The following is a 17835-nucleotide window of genomic DNA, read 5'->3' as shown; positions in this document are numbered from 1 at the left end:
CATGATGCCCAAGGTCACAGAAACCTATGTTAAAGAATAGTGTCCTATGGTATTTATATCAGTGAACAGCAGCTACAACTAGTAGTACACTTCTCCACTGACAATCTATTGTCCGTTCCGGACACTGTAATGGATCATATCAGATCAAAAATACAAACCGTTCTCTGTTGTTGTAGATAGTCTGGGTCGGGAAAGTAGCTGTGTAGTCTTCACGTCAATCTGGACATTGGACGCTTCTCTAGATTGTTAGTTACTTGTTGCCAGTGACGCCTCCTTTAACCGCCCCCTCCCCCCTCCCCCATCCCATGTGACCATCGTGACCAGAGGCGCACAGCATGCTGGCCCTACTGCTGCCTGTGCCACAGCTTATTTTTAAATACTGGAAAACCTTCACCCTCGCAGAGCCCCACCTACTTCAGCAGTGCCCATCTCTACAGTGGCTCTGCTGATCTTCCAGTGCTGGACAGCCTCCCATTGACACTCCACCTTTGGGAACCTTTGATTTAGCGAAGTTCCCTGAGGGAGCCACATTATTGGCTGCCTCCTTCAAAATCTACCTTTGGCCCTGATTGGTGTATGGGTTGCATTTCATCCCAACAGTGGGAACAGGATGCAAGATCAAAATTCCTGCTGGTAATATCAGATGACTTTTAACGGAGCAATTTAAGCCATGCTCAACTCGTGAAAATCAGGCAAGCAGCCAGGTAAAATTATTGAAGAGATGTACCTGCCAACATCCCACTCCTTTCCCAATTACTGTCCATTTTAATCTGCTCCTCTGACTCGGCAACGATGAGACGTGTCTGTTTGAAACATGCAGATTGAGGTCCGCGGGCGAAATCAGTGTTTGATTGTTATTGTTACTAGGGGCTTGAATGTAGAAGCATCAGATCAACCTGGAGGGAAGAACTGGGCCCAGGGAGATCCATACTGGTCAATATTTTAACTATTGGAAAAGGTTTCCCTTGCGGAGTCCAGCAGGAATAGCGATTCTCCTACAAACCCACAAGGAACGTTTATGGCTCCGCTGTCTCAGGTTCCCTCTTCCTGAAACATGCCCAAGTATCACAGACTGTTCCTGTGGGTCCCAGTGGCAGCCTCCTGCTGCCTCACTTTCTGCTCATACCCACTAGCAGATGAACTAGAGCATGCATGCATGGCCCATTGCCCCCCCACCCCTCCCTCCACCGCAGGAATTAAAATCACCCAGGTCCCATGAGGCTGATGGTAGGGGCCTTTGCCACTCACCTTGGCCCTGTCCAGAGTTAAAATTGGGACTTTACTGACTATAGGAAGTAGCATTGGCCAGATTTGAGCAGAAACTCACACCATCTTCAGACAGAAATATTTGTATAGGTTGCCGTGGTTGCTACAATTGTCACAAAAGCAGTGGCGAATGTTAATAATAATAATCCTTATTATTTATTACTGTTATGAGTTATGTTGGATGCAGGTGCACTGTGCTGAAAGAAGGCAGCTGCCTACTTGTCATCGGGCTGGCAAACCAAACAGCCTCAATCGGGAAGAGCAAAGCGGGTACTTGGTAAAGTTATGTAAAGGGAAAGAAACCAGATAATGGAATTTGTTCCTGTTTATTAATGATTTCTTTCTGAAGATGAGAAAATGCCAGTTGAGATCCCCTCAGAGGCCGGATGGTAGAGTGTGCGGGGGGGGGGGGGGGGGGGGGGCGCTGCCTGTTGTCTATATATGTTGTATATATATGTTGTAAAAAAAAAAATTGGGAACCATTTGTAACAGCTTATACGATACAGTATCAAATACTGACAAATCGCCAATCAACATTTACTCAAAAAACACATAAAACCGAACACAGAAAAAATGGGAAAGGCAGTTGATTTTCTGAGCTTGATGTAAGTTGGTCTGTCCAAAAGGAGAGGAGCCCAACAACTGCCAATCTGGATGAAAGTTCAAGACCAAAGGCATATGAATGGAGCTTCTGTAAATGCAGGATCTTCCTCTCATTACAGTGGAAAGCTGATCCACGCTGTTAAAATGATCCAATATCTACAGGCTGGAAACCTAGGAAACACCTCAAGAGCTGGTAGACACCAGATAAGCATTATCTAGCATTCCCAACATCCTGTCTGAAGCTCCATTAACACTACTTATTTTCTTAATCGCTCTAATATTTAATAAGGTGAAGAGCTCAGTAATGATTATAACGATTATTAGAATCAGCCAAACTTTAATTCTTTTGCCTTGATATCTCTGTGCTTCTGAGGAAAACACACTAAATTTCTGATGAGTATTTTGTCCTCTTGCAATCTATGTTTGCAATCAATGTCATTCCCTCAGTTATTTGGAAAATTTATTTCAAATAAATGCAGTGCACTTATATCATGGGTCCAGTATTCTCCTGGAAATCAATGGCTTCACTAACAGGCGTGTCAGTAAGTATTTTTTCGGGCATGGATTTGCTGAAAGATTTCTGTGTTGCATATTTGCAGTTAGATGTAAAATAAATAGAAAACCCCCAGACATTTAGTTCTGCGCACAGTGATGCTCTTTATTCTACAATCATCGATGGTATCAGTGCTGGGGAAAGAAATGTCTTCTCTGTCTTCTCACTTTGCTTTGTATTTTTATCAGCAACAAGTACTTACAGGTCAGGAATAGCAAACTATTGTGCCACAAATGAAGAAAACTTATTTGTGCTAATGTGAAATCCCCAATTTGCATGACAGTGTTGGTCGCAGGAATAGGAGAGCAGCATACTTTTTAAAAGGCTTGAAATTTGTAAATGCTGATTTCAGAGAGACGTGGGTGTACTTGTACGAAAAACACAAAATGAGCAGGAATGTGCAGCAGGCAAAGGTAAATAGCAATTTGGCCTTTGTTGCAAGGGGATTGGAGTGTAAGGCTAAGGAAATCCTGCGACAAGTGAACCACATCTTTTTATTATTATAATCTTAATAGTCACAAGTAGGTTTACATTAACACTGCAATGAAGTTACTGTGAAAAGCCCCAAGTCGCCACATTCCAGCACCTGATTGGGTACACGGAAATTTGGAAAATTCAGACTGTCCAATTCACCTAACAGCACGCCTTTCGAGACTTGTGGGAGGAAACCGGAGCACCCGAAGGAAACCCACGCAGACACGGGGAGAATGTGCAGACTCCATACAGGAGCCGGGAATCAAACCTGGGACCCTGGAGCTGTGAAGTAACAGTGCTACCCACTGTGCTACCGTGCCACCCCTAGAGTAGTGTGTGCAGTTTTGGGGTGGTATTTAAAGGGCGCAATGGGGATCTTCTTGTCATCTGGAGAGCAGGTGAGAACCCTGCATCACCTCTTATAGGGAACGTCCATTGAATTAAATCAGGCACTGAACAGGATAGGAATCCCAGAGGTGGAAATCCTAGTCCCAAGAGCAGCTGTCTTATCAGCATATACAGACAGCTGCCACTGTCAGAGCTGGCAATATACCCACCAGGATCAGTATAATCAGCGGGCAGTATAATCAAAGATCCCTCCCACCCGGCTTACTCACTCTTCCAACTTCTTCCATCGGGCAGGAGATACAGACGTCTGAGAACACGCACGAACAGACTCAAAAACAGCTTCTTCCCCACTGTCACCAGACTCCTAAATGACCCTCTTATGGACTGACTTCATTAACACTACACCCTGTATGCTTCATCCGATGCCAGTGCTTTTGTAGTTACATTGTACATGTTGTGTTGCCCTATTATGTATTTTCTTTTATTCCCTTTTCTTCTCATGTACTTAATGATCTGTTGAGCTGCTCGCAGAAAAATACTTTTCACTGTACCTCGGTACACGTGACAATAAACAAATCCATCCATCCATCCAGGATCTCAGGATGGCTGAGGGATCCAAGCCACAGGTGAGTGATGGCAGGATGGGGGTCACATGGGGGTGGGGGGAATGAAGTGTCTGGGCAGGAGGGTGGCTCTCAGCAGGCTGCACCGTACCCAATGCTGGGTGCCTCAATCAAGCACTGAATTTCTTTGAATGATGGAGCCGTCTTGGAAGCCTGTGAGTAATCCATACAGAGTTTGCTTTTTGGACTTCCTGCATAGAAACTCCCTCACCTACCACTGGATACTCACAAGCAGGGTGAGACACTTAGATGGACATTAATTGCTCACTTATGGGCCTCCGTTTGCAACAGGTCCCCACCCGTGGCATGGTCCCCACTTGCCACCTTCCCAGATAATTAAATGTCCCTCCCACCACCAAATCTGGGGGGGGGGGGGGCAATTAAATTCCACCCTTAATTTCCATATTTAAGGAATAATATACCTGCATTGGAAGTGGAAGCGAAACTTCACGAACTAAGGTTCCTTGAATGACAGGGTTGTCCCATGATGAGAAACTGAGTAAATTAGGCCTATACTCTCTTCTAAACTTCAGAGAGATGGTCTAACTGAAAGGTGCAAGATTCTGAAGGGACTTAAGAGGTTGTACACTGAGAGGTTTGTTTCTCCTGACTGGGGAACCTGGAACACTGGGATGGTTTCAGGATAAAGAGACAATCATTTAGGACAAGGAAGAGGATAAATGTCTTCACTCAAAGGATTATGAATCTTTGGAATTCTCTACCCCAGAGGGTCCTGGATGTTCCAGGACAGACCAGGCAGATTTATGTTCTCCCAGGGAATCAAGGAATATGAGGAGTGGGTGAAAAAGTGGATTTGAGTTAGAAGATCAGCCATGATTGTATTGAATCCAGGGTTCATATGCTCTATCCCAGTTCCTATTGCTTATGTTCTAAACTATCCCATGGCCTCTGAGTGAGACTGTTAATAAGTGCTGAATTATGGCGAGGAACACATGTCCAATATATGGTGGCACAGTGGTTAGGACTGCTGCCTCAGCTCCAGGGATCCGGGTTCAATTCCTGCCTCAGATGACTCTGTGGAATTTGCACTTTCTACCAGTGTCTGGGTGGGCTTCCTCCGGGTGCTCTGATCTCCTCCCACAGTCCAAAGATGTGCAGGTTAGGTGGATTGGCCATGCTAAATTGCCCCTTAGTGTCCAAAAGGTTAGGCAGGCTACTGGGTTAGGGATAGGGTGAGCTTAAGTAGGGTGCACTTTCCAAGGGCTGGCACTGACAAGGCTCCCAGTTGGCACTGCCAGGGTGCCCAGGTACTGGCCTGCCCTGTCCCCGACCACCCGGGGCATTCCAATGGCCTCCGAGACCCCCCCCCCTCCCCAGGTGGGCATCACGACTCTTCTCCGCTTGTGGAGTCCAGTACTAATCGCTGCCCTTTGGATGCCCAGTGAGGTGTGACCCAGATCGTACTGGGCGCCTTGGGTTGGGTGATCGGCTCAGCGCCCTGCGCAAAGCCCAATGTGAGCCTCTCCCGGGATTCACCCGCCAGGCACAACGTTGTGGCTGAATTATGCACAATATCTTTTTCTTACAAAACAGAAACATAATGGCCTAAATTTTCAGGATGGCAGGGGTTTGGCTTCTGCCATCCGATTGGTTGGCGGGGAACGAAAACCTGGCCACAAAGACCTAACCCCAAACTTTGTAACTTAGGTAATGATACAGAAATAATAAGTTGTTGTCGTTGGTGTTACTTATATGAACGGATAATTATTGACCATAGATCATAATCAGCCACCTGGGCTGTTCCATTATTGCCTTCCAGTATCTTTCTTCATATTATTAACCATAATTCTCAAAACGCTAATAAACTTTCAAGTTTTGCCTATTCATTTGATTTGCACAATTTATTTTTGTATTTAATCTTTTTTTTAACCATCTCCTATGCTGTTAGTTTCTCACTTTTAACTAATATATCAAAGTTGCACCTTTTCTCTTACTCTCCCTTTCTCTCATCCATTCTCCTTACTTCTATTCTCTTGCTTTAACATAGATGTACACCCCTAATCATTGATAACTTTACTGATCTCATTTCAAACCTGTGACCCCCTTAATGGGTGATCTCTCATCATGGCACTAACATCAACGTCGCTCTGAAATGGTGCATTCCAGAGGTGTTCAGGCCAGAGAGTTTGCAGAATGACTAGGAGGGCACTTTACCTGAATGAGCATTTCTACACCAATATGGACAAATCTCAGGTATCCATTGCTCTATGCGGTCAGAAATTCTGACAAGGATTGGGCAGGGAGGAGTTTTCCCTGTTGCCCCACCTCACGGCGGCACGGTAGCATAATGGTTAGCACAATTGCTTCACAGCTCCAGGGTCCCAGGTTCGATTCCCGGCTGGGGTCACTGTCTGTGCGGAGTTTGCACCTTCTCCCCGTGCCTGCGTGGGTTTCCTCCGGGTGCTCCGGTTTCCTCCCACAGTCCAAAGATGTACAGATTAGGCGGAGTGGCCATGATAAATTGCCCTTAGTGTCCAAAAAGGGTTGATAGAGTTACTGGGTTACGGGGATAGGGTGGAGGAGTGGGCATATGTAGGGTGCCCTTTCCAAGGGCCGGTGCAGACTCGATGGGCTGAATGGCCTCCTTCTGCACTGTAAATTCTATGATTCTCATGGAGTAACTCCCTTGTGCACAGTGTGAAGGGATCAAACCAAATATTGTTTTGGGGCCTACTTAAGTCATTCTGAACAGCGTCATATCTCACTGGATATATCAGGTCTTAATGAGTTGGTTTAGTGGGAATTCCCAGCATAGCAATCCATCTCCCCTACATCATTGTCTTGTAAGGGACCTGCAGAGGCCTGTACAAGGCCATCTGGCAAATTCCAATTTAAATCTGGCCTCTTTTGGAGCCGTTCTAACTCAGCCAATGAATTCAGCACTATTATTTTATTTTTATTGCCACTGATTAAGATTCTATTTATTCCTGGTCACTGCATCTTTCAACGAACCACAACCACAGCCTCTATTTAGCTTCTGTCAATTCCCAACCTATCATCCTGTGACAAACAGCAGTGTTCTTTCACCTGCTGTTCAATGTATTCTAACCTTACTAACATCACTTACCCATCACCACACAATTCACTCCGAAATTACTAATACAACCTATCACTACACAAAGCCTGCTGCAAAGAAATACTTTTTTTCAACAATATCATAATTTACCAGTGTTGTAAATTGCTGACTCACCGCAGCTGCAGCCAGTGACCCCATTTTATCATCACATGCCCCAATTTTAAATATAGTACATATAATATGGGTACATGTGCTTCACGTGCCTTTTCTGGCATGAGATTCAGGTCCTCAGTGTGATGCTCACTTTTTGCACCATGTCCAACTGTGTTTTTTTAGTGAAAGCGCAGGGCTGTGCTACCCCAATTCTGGGGAATAGGAACATCCCATCTGGCACTCATGGTAACACCAAAAACTCCAGGGCCAGAATCGTTACATTCCCACCAGCTCCATGGTGGGGTCTGCGGTCCAGGGGGCGGGGCGGGGGAGGGTGTGTGTGTGTGGCACTGATGGGATGCCTGCCCGTCCTGACTGCATAGCGATTTAACATTGGAGCAGGCAGGGCATTGGATGAGTTAAGGAATACATCTTTGTTGGCGGAATGTCCCGTGATCTGTAGCGATGTCAGCAGAGTGTTTGTGCATGCTTAGATTGTATGAGCAACATCTCCTAATAAACCTCGAGTTGTGTTTGTAAGATATGCAAGTGTGTGACACCTCCATACCTTTTCTCTTTGCAGCATTTAGGGATTGTAACACATGCCCTTGCTCCAACTGAGGCCCTCAAGTTGTTAATTAAAGGCCACTTAAGGGCTGATTCCTGCCCAGCCTCAATTTTTGGTGGTTGGATGACAGCTTGGCGGGGACGGGGACACTCAGAAATAAGGGACGTTAGATCCCAGATTGGAATGGAGAGGGGCACCTCATTTCGAAGCCCCCTTCTGACTCGGTGCACCCACTTTAAGGCCCGTTGACTTCCAGACCTCTCTTCCCCAGTCTGGCCCGCTGAGACCTCATCGTGAGCCCCCCCCCCAACCGAGGCCTTTCCTACCCACCCACATTGGAACCCCCTATCACTTACCCCGGGTCTCCGGTTCACAGGAATGCCTCTCAGGCTGGGTGGTGCAGATAAGGGGCTGGTTTAGCACAGGGCTAAATCGCTGGCTTTGAAAGCAGATCAAGGCAGGCCAGCAGCACGGTTCAATTCCCGTACCAGGCGCCGGAATGTGGCACCTAGGGGCTTTTCACAGTAACTTCATTTGAAGCCTACTTGTGACAATAAGCGATTTTCATTTCATTTCATTTTCCTCATCCAGCCACTACTGCGCTGTTGTTAGAGGGACTAGAGAGCTGCCGGCCAATCTGATTGGCCAACAGCTCTTTAAGACGCAAGGGATTTCCTCCTGAGTAAGGGCTGGAAGACCCACCTAATGCAAATCAACGCTCATTAGAACGTAAAATGGCATTAGGACTGTCAGCGAGATATGTTCCCTGATGATTCTGTGCCCAGCCATGCTAAAAATTGAGGCCTAGGAATATCAGAGAATCTCAGGGTTATCTTTCACATCTTGTCAACCATCCTGAAATTGTCAGATGCCCTTTGGCAACTTCCATCAGCATATCTCGTCAGTCTTCCAACCTTTCTTTAAGAGATGTTTTTGTGCTATAAACTAGTTGGGAGTCCCACTACATACTGTGTCCTGTGAGGGAATGGCCTATTGGAAGTCTGGTTTGGTCTTCTGCGAGATAATATTCCAGTACAGTATGTTGAGGAATCAACTAGTGAATGAGCCAGTTTTTAGGTCCAGTACTATGCAATGAGAAAAGGCCAAAAATAATTGCAATGTAAAGGAGCCTTTGGGGAAGAATGATCATAGTATGATGGAATTTTTACTAAGAAACTCAGATCTCAAATCTAAACAAGAGAAACTACAACTGTATGAGGGGCAAGCTGGTTGTGATAGATTGGAAAACTACATTAAAAGGTATGATGGTTGACAGGCAACATCCAGAATTTAATACATGGATTACACCAAATATATATTCATTTAATGTATAGTGATCCACCCGTAGGATAAGTGATCCACCCGTGCCTATCAAAAGAATCTAAAGATTGTATTATATCAAAAGCTTATAAGGTTGTCCAAAAAAAGTAGTGAGCCAGAGGTTTGGAAGCATTTTAGTATTCAGCAAAGCAGGATCAAGAAACTGATACAGAAAGGAAAAATGGGATTTGACTTAATGAAAGAGAAACATAAAAACAGAGGGCGCGATTCTCCGGCCTCATTACGCTCTCGCTCAAGTGTAACGAGGCTGGTGAATACCGGGAGGAGCCGAAAATGAGAACCACGCCAGGCACCAACCAGTTTGCGATGAAACCAGCCCGCTCCCCAGGATCTCACCATAGCATGGTGGGAAGCCAATTATCACCACGTAAGCCCCATTTCCATACAATTAACGAGAAGGATCCCATATCCAATGGCCTCCCGTCATTCAGCAGCCTCCCCTGCGAATGCTGGCGCCGATTAGTACTCCCTTTGAATAACATGAACCTGGTTGAAGGGCTTGTGTGGGGAGCCAAGGAGATGAGTAGCCACCTTTGCTTACGAGCAAAGAGCCGGAGGTGCTGGGATTGCCACCCCAGTGCTTGGCCGAGGGTGGGTCACCATGGGAGGCTTGGGGGGGGGGAAACAGAAGGGGCTCACATTGTTGACTTTCAAATCAGATTTTCTTCGAAGCGGTATCTCCATTAAACCTTTAGAATATTGAAATATATATTGTCAATAATTATTGCCTGGATTATTATGTAAACTTCCCCGAATCACAAAATTGCAGTTGATAAGGAAAACTCATTCACGCAGGCATAACATTTGAAAGAAAATTCTACTTTTCTGTCATAACCTGGGGTCATGGGACACTTATGAGACTAGGGGATTGATATTCCCAAAAGACTATGTGGAATACACATTCCCCCACTGCAGGGCAGGGTGCCCCTTTTACATTGTACCGGAGGGCCATGAACTGTGAGCTGGCTCCTGTAGTGGAGTAACTGCTCTGTACTCTTATTCTGTTGCATTATACCTTTTCCCTTTGACTCAGTTCCGTTCAGTGTGGACTCCTTTCTGGACCTTTTAATATTTCCTTGCACACTCGCCACGTAATGTGAATTAATTGGTCGTTGATCTAATTTGCTGTTTGTGGGAATGTGCTGTGCACAAATTGCCACATTTTCCTACTGTTACGAGCACAACTGATGGCAAATATCAGGATATTTCAAATCCCAGAAGGGAAACTTGAAACACCTGCTCTCAACTCTATTTTGCAGTTTGGTAATAATGTGAGGACGGATTTGAAAACCTGAGAATGATGTCACAGACGTCTTTGTGATAATTTTAAATAAAATAAAAGGTTATCGAACAATGAAATAAGCAACAATAAAGTCAACTAACAATATGCTTCACTAACTCAATGGCTATATACCGGTATGATTCCAACTACTGTTACTATTGGGCAGTCAGGTCCCAGAGGCTCAATAGATCACTTTTATTCTTTGTTTAGAGTTGTGCATAAACTGAGTCACAGGACTGTCGGTTAACTTTTAACAAAAGGATAAAAGAATATGTAAACTTCCCTGAAGCACAAATATGGGCGGCACGGTGGCACAGTGGTTAGACTGTCTGTGTGGAGTTTGCACCTTCTCCCCGTGTCTACGTGGGTTTTCTCTGGGTGCTCCGGTTTCGTCACACAGTCCAAAGGTGTGCAGGTTAGGTGGATTGGCCATTGTTATGGGCCAGGGTTTGGAACACTCCAAAGTATAGCATGCAGTTCACCTGACCTACAACTGCTTACTAATATTGGTTACGAGGAGCACAAGGGCCTGCTTTTCAGGTGCTATTCAGCAGAGGCCTTAAGCACTTTTAATCAAAAACAAATTTTATTCCACAAATTTAGTTAACATTTTTATAAACACATACAGTAAGCATTTTTATCAACTACAAACATAAATACCCCACAAAGCTACAGCACTTTGTGTATAATCCTGAATAAATTACCCCTTTAAGTTGTCCCAATTTGATAACATGATTCCATAAACCAGAAAACCCTGTCAAAGGTGTGGCCAAGCACACAGCACTCAACACCTGGTACAGGTACGTCTTGTTTCCTGTCCAAAACAGTAGGTTTGAATTCCTTCCAGAAAACAGTTATCACTTTTAAGTTATCACGTAATCTGGAGACAGCTTTTAAATGCAGAGAGAGAAACAACACAAGACTTCTTTATCTGAATTCAGCTTCCAAATGTGAAAACGAAAGCAGAAAAACTCAGAGCCACACAATAGCTCCCAGCTCAAAAACGAAAGTAAAACCCAGAGCCACAGCCCAGCTCCACCCACACAATGACATCACTGAAGCCATTTGATAAGACGAAACATTTCTTGAAGGGACACTCCCTTGACACCATGCTAAATTTCCCCTTAGTGTCCAAAAGATTAAATGGGGTTACTGGGTTACGGGGACAGGGTAGAGACTCGGGCATGAGTGGGGTGTTCGTTCCAACGGCCGCTGCAGACTCGATGGGCCGAATGGCCTCCTTCTGCACAATAAATTCTATGATTCTATGAAACTTTTTAGTAAACAAGAAAAGATCAACTATAATGCTGTACTCCTTCCCCCAACTATACCATTACAGGTGCATTCAGATTTATAAGAATTAAACAAGTACAAAATATATCTTATATTCTAATGTTCTCAGTAAGTGCACAGTCCATATAAACCAATCGGCAAAATGTGGTCAGACACACCGCCAATTGACGGATGCCACCCAAAACAACTCCTGTGGATCTCTCATCACATCCCCCCAGCTGTTTGTCACACTGTGAGACAATGGTCTCACACAAACTCTGACTTTCGCACAAGGTTGCTTCTGACATGGGGCAGAACAACTGGTTGTGCAAGGAAGCTTTTCCACAGACTCAGCTTGCTGGGATTCAAACAGCTTTTCCTGTTGTGGGCTGAGATACCCAAACAGCTAACTTTCATAGGTTTAAATTGCTACTTATATACTGTTTTCCCTTTTGATCTTCCCTTATCTGAACTAATCTCCTCAATTTAATCTATGTCAAAATAAATTACCTTCATTCCGTGACTCCACCTTTTAGAATGTAATTTGCACACACTTCATCTGCTCCTTTGAACCTCTGTCAACTTACTCAAATGTTTGATGTACTATTATCCATTGTTACCCAGTTGCCTCAGTTAAATATCTGTTTACAGTGTTGCTAGGCTCATCACCATATCTAAAGTACTAGCTCCATTAACTTAGCCAAACTGTCCCTACCAATAAACAGCTTCCATTTTAAAATAGTTTTTAAAAACATAAAACCGGCAGAACATGTTTCAAACTACTGGATTTCCTTGATTTTTCATAGGACATAACATAATAACTGTACTTCAAAAGTAATTTATCAGCTGTGAAGCAATCTAAAACACCTTAATGGCAATAATAACACGCTATATAAATTTAAGTGCACAGTAGCACAGTGGTTCGCACTGTTGCCTCACAGCTCCAGGGACCCAAATTCGATATCACGGCTTGAGTCACTGTCAGCAGAGTCTGCACGTGTCTGCGTGGGTTTCCTCCGGGTGCTCCGGTTTCCTCCCACAAATCCCGAATGACGTGCTTGTTAGGTGAGTTGGATATTCTGAATTCTCCCTCCGTGTACCCAATCAGGCGCCGGGGCGTGGTGACTGGGGGATTTTCACAGTAACTTCATTGCAGTGTTAATGTAAGCCAACTAGTGACACTAATAAAGATGATTATTTCTTTAATTCTTCTTACATTCTCTAAAGTATGCTTAGAACTATATTGACATAACCTATGACCAAAGAGTTATTTTGTTTATGCTACTTTATTCGTTTGGCACAAAAATAAAAACCTAACATTAACTTTATTGATTGATCTTAAAATGTCTACCAACCAAAACCATAAGAATCCGTTCTTGATACAAAGATTGGATGACAAATTCTACATGGAGTGTGTGGCTGGGTCAGGAAACTGAACTAATCCAAATTGACTTACTTTAACGGGATTGGGCCATACTTAGATTTGCAATGAAAGCTTGGTTCCGGCTTTTTTTAAATTAGTAACATAAAGCATGAAACAGGAGGAGAGCTGTTACTGACTGAATTTAACAGATAATTTAATACATTTAATTTTCCTTGTTTTCTGTCCTTAACCATTCTTATTCTTCTTCTGTGCGTACTTATCCAGTATCTATATAAAAGCAGTCATTGAGGTAACAGCAATTAAGTTTGGCATATAAATAAACTATGTTTTGCCTTGGTCTATTCATTTCGCTGTTTTGGACACTCCTGAATGCCCCCATTTAATTTTCAGAGTGATAATACAGCTCTGATTGCTTCCACCTTCCTTCATTACTCAGATTCTATTCCTGGAATATTCTGCAAGCCTGTATTACACCTTCTTTGGGACACTATATCCATTTTACAGGAAAGAGAAGAAAGTTGGACACAATGGGCCGAATTTAATGCCTCCCTGACAGAGGTTTGGAGGCAGGAGTTTGTGTGGTGTGGATCACACCTTCTGCCCACCTCTGCCCGATTAAGTCGGGTGCAAGGAGGCTCGTGGACTGCCTTCCCACCCAGATGCTCATTGTGGCTCTGAAGTGGGTAATTACTGCTGGCTGTTTAACTAGTGACAGGCTGGGAATTACCATGCGGGGAGCCCAAAAATAAATACTTGACTTCTGGGGATGGGGAGAGATGTGAACCTTACCATTCAATGGCACTCAGTGCTTGATCAAGGCACCAACATCAGGAAGGTACCTTCTGAGAGCCACCCTCCTCTGCCCTCTCGTCCAACCCCTCACCCCCCCCACCAGAGACCCCTCCCTATGGCCACAACTCATTTGCTTGTGGACTGGGTTGGTCAATTGCAGGCTTCTGGTGATTACATTACTCTCAGTAACCCCCAGTTCTGGTGGTGCTGATGGGCGATAGAGAGATGCCAACCTCTGATGGGCTAGCAGCTCTTGATTGGCAGAGGAAGTAGAGGGAGAGGGTAGCTGGAATTTTCTGGCAAGGTCTGATGATGGCCAGTCGGGCACTTAATTCCAGTGGGCCTTTTCCAATGGAAATGCTGGGACATTCCTTCTTGTTCTCCAGTCAGAGGACCAGACCATCCTGTTGCCATCATGAATTGGGCAGATAGAATTTGTACTGCTTTACGTGCACAGGACATATGTGGCCAACTTTTCATATGATTGGGTAGGTACCAGTGTCTCAGCTGAACTGGAACAGCTTGGCTACGAGATGGTTCTTTTTGGAATGTAAGTATTCAGTCTTCCAGCCAGAATGTTATCATGGTCCATAACGGTTGCTACATCCAGTCATTTCTTGATATCATGTGAAGTGAATTGGATTGGCTGAAGGCTTGTATCTATGATGATGAGGGTTAGAAATGGAGGCTGAGATACATCATCCACTTGGCACATCTGGTTGAAGATGTCAGTGGTCACTTCAGCCTTACCTTTTGCTCTCATATGCTAGCCTCTGTCATCATTGAGGACCAAGATGTTCACCGAGCTTCCTCCTTCCATTTGTTGCTTCATTGGCCACAACCATTCATGAGTGAATGTGGTAGGACTACAGAGCTTTGACCTGATCCGGTAAGATCACATATTTCTGTCTATAGAACGCCTATTCCACTGTTTAGCATACAAGTAAGCCTGTGCTGTGGCTTCAGCAGCTTGCCACCTTATACCTTATACCTTGGCATGCTTTCCTAAACTCCTCATTGAACCAGGGTTGATACTCTGGCTTGGCGATAATGATAGACTGAGGGATAGGCTACGCCCTTGAGCTTACAGTTCTGCTGCAGTTGATGGCCCACAGCACTTCACGGAGCTGCTAGATTTGTTCTGAATCTAATTCATTTAGCACAGTGGCAGTGCCATAAAACACAGTGGAGGATGCACTCAGTGTGAAGAGGGCTCCATCTCCACAAAGGCTGTAGAATTAAAAATCTGGAATTAAAGGTTTAGTGATGACCATGAAACCATTGTCAATTGGCGTAATAGCCCATCTGGTTCACCAATATTCTTGAGGGAAGGAAATCTGCCGTCCTTGCCTGGTCCGGCCTATATGTGACTCCAGACCCACAGCAATGTGGTTGACTCTTCATTGCCCCTCAAGGGCAATTAGGGATAGGCAATAAATGCTGGCACAGTCTGCGAAGTCCACGTCCCATGAACACATTTTAAAAAACAATTCTAGAGATTTGTGAGATTGACTGGGCTGTGTGCCTTTTTCATGTTCAAAACTGATGCCAAGGTTGGTGTCGAACGGCTCCTCTAGTTTTATTCTTATTGTTCGATACAACTGAGTGGCTTGCTAGAATATTTCAGAGGACAGTTAACAGTCAACCGCAATGCTGTGGGCCTGGAGTCACATGTAGACCAGGCCAAGGATGGTAGATTACCTCCCCTAAAGGCCATGAGTGAAGCAATTGGGATTTTACACTTCACAATCTTCATTAGTGATTTTTTAAATGCAATTAACTGAATTCAAATTCACAAACTGCCATTGTAGTGTCTCCAGATAATTATCTATCTTCTGGATTACTATTCCAGTGACATATCCACCCTGCTACCCATAACCATTACAGGAACTGCTTAGGAAAATTACATTTAGATAATTTAAAAAAATCTAATGATGAAGTTAGATCAACATCAACATCGATGACTGGAATAAGTTTGCATGCCTAAACTCTAGACAATAATGGATCAAAGTACAGAGGGGCAAAACCATTCAGTCCATGTGGCTTATCTTTCTACTGAAACCAATGGATAATATTCAACTACCTTGAACAATTCCACAGGTTTAACCATGGGATACATGTCAATAATTATAAAGCTAAGATTAAGAAAGGACACCAGTTGAAACTTTTCCATCACTGCACAAACAGAATTTTTGAACATTACTAGAAAAGTGGAACAAATCTTTGGCTTAATGGTTGCAGTCCCACTCTGAGGCAGAAGGAGCAGGATTCAAACTATACACCACACATTCCCTGCAAGTGGGGACTGGACCTCCTACTGAATTCTGGTAGGTCATCCAGCAGGATAATTTCATTCAGTGGATGAAGGTGACCCACCCTTCGTCTTTTGGAGTGTAGGAACCCATCAAGCCCTCATGCCATACTGGTCAGGTTGATATGGGGCTGCTATAAAGATGGTATTGTCCATAAAAGATTGTAGTCTGTCAGACATTCATTCAGCCAGTGCATCTTTCCACTGGGAAAGAAGTAATGACGTAAAAACAATAACAGCAGATTAGTGACAAGCTGAACGTGTTGAGAGGACAGTTTGTCAAATTTCTAAAGAGAGAGAAGGGAATCCATAACGCAGTAAGAAAATAACCAAGTAGGCGAGAGTGGCATAAAGGGACAAACAGTTGGTCTTTTTCCCATTCCTAAAATGTTGTGTGTTCTTTCGGGTGTGCCTTATATTGTGAGAAATGATTGAGCCTTACCTTGCAAGGTTCCAATGTGGTTTCTCTGCACCATAATACTGAGCTGCAGGACAAGCTGTGGTGCACTTTTAAGAAAGGTCTCCAGCAGACGCAGCATGTTTATGTCAGCGCTCTCAAACATCATTCTCCAGTAGAAGTGTCGGCGCTCATGCTCCCTGTGCCAGCGGCTCTGAATCCCAAGATACATGGCTCTGAGATACCTATTTAAAACACAGAAATAATGTTCCAGGTAATTTAGTGACGGTTAATTCCACAGAATCCATTTTATTAGCGACTGTCCAATACATAGCAGCTGATGGGGGAATGTGCTTTAGCAATCAACTAAATTTCCACACAGGGCGGCTGAATGAAAGAGTTGGTTGAAATAGTGAGTGTAGGCAAATATTACTGCTTTATCAAACTGATTCTTAAAAGACTGTAACCAATCTATTGCTGGACCAATTAAATACTTCAAATAAAAATAAAAGTCAAAGCTTATGCCATTGAAATGAGCAACCTGAGCTTTTTATAGGTGACAACTTAAAGATTGATTCATTTTGTGATAAAGGTTTTTGCAGCCGAGATATGCACCATGATATATTAGGGCAGGACACCTGCCATGTCTTCTGTTAGACTTGCCCTTGGATATTTATTTTTTCCAGTTATTTTGTGTGGCAAGTTGCTGAACGTGCAAGAAGTGTAAATGTGAATGAGTCAATTCAATGGCAAATGTGCGACTGAAAGAATGATTGGATTAAAGAGAGAAAAAAAGAATATCTTCAAAAACCTTCGACAACAATTAAAGCCAGAAGGAATTAGACTCCACAACTGTAGTGGTTAACACACTCTCTCTCTTTGTCTCTTTTAGGCTTCATAAACAGTGCAATTTTAACATCAATGTGGTTTTGTACCAACCCTAAAGTTGTAGGAGACAAGCTTATGGATCTGTTTCAAGGAGGGAACTTCAACCATCCAGAATGCACAGTGAAAAATTGTAGGAACCCTCCTGATTATTTTCAGCCATGGGTTGCATGCCCCTGATTTTCCAATATGTATCTCCTCACAAGCAAGATTCACTGCGCTAATGTAAAAAGTGTGCCCACAGTCAAGAGAGATCAGGAACACACTTCTGTTTAACATCTCAGGCTGTACATCCAGTCGAATATGAAAACAGGTGTAAAAGTGACCCAAAATATGCTTTGAACCTTTTGGATACTTTTTACACTTACTGCAATTAATTTAAATGTTTATGCGCTTCAGGTTCTGTCAGATACACTATTACACTCTTAACCACACGCATACAAATACAGAGTTCTGTCCTGGTCACAGGAGTCACATTTCACCCAGACACTGTAGCTAGGATACTGCCTGGTTGAATATAACCTACAGATAATGGTCGCAGATCAG

General features: G+C 43.8%; 1 protein-coding gene across 1 annotated transcript in view; it reads right to left on the bottom strand.

Moving 5' to 3' along the window:
* xkr7b (XK, Kell blood group complex subunit-related family, member 7b) overlaps positions 1 to 17835 on the bottom strand; it is a 339511-nt gene that overhangs the window by 11015 nt on the left and 310661 nt on the right. Inside the window, exon 2 of the mRNA XM_072514961.1 lies at positions 16450 to 16649. Coding sequence (XP_072371062.1) covers positions 16450 to 16649 — 200 coding nt within the window. The remainder of the gene's footprint in view (positions 1 to 16449; positions 16650 to 17835) is intronic.

This window comes from Scyliorhinus torazame, chromosome 8 (genome assembly GCF_047496885.1).
Source record: "Scyliorhinus torazame isolate Kashiwa2021f chromosome 8, sScyTor2.1, whole genome shotgun sequence".
Lineage (NCBI taxonomy): Eukaryota > Metazoa > Chordata > Chondrichthyes > Carcharhiniformes > Scyliorhinidae > Scyliorhinus > Scyliorhinus torazame.
Note: the sequence above shows the minus strand (reverse complement) of the source record. Positions and strands in the feature narration are given on the sequence as shown.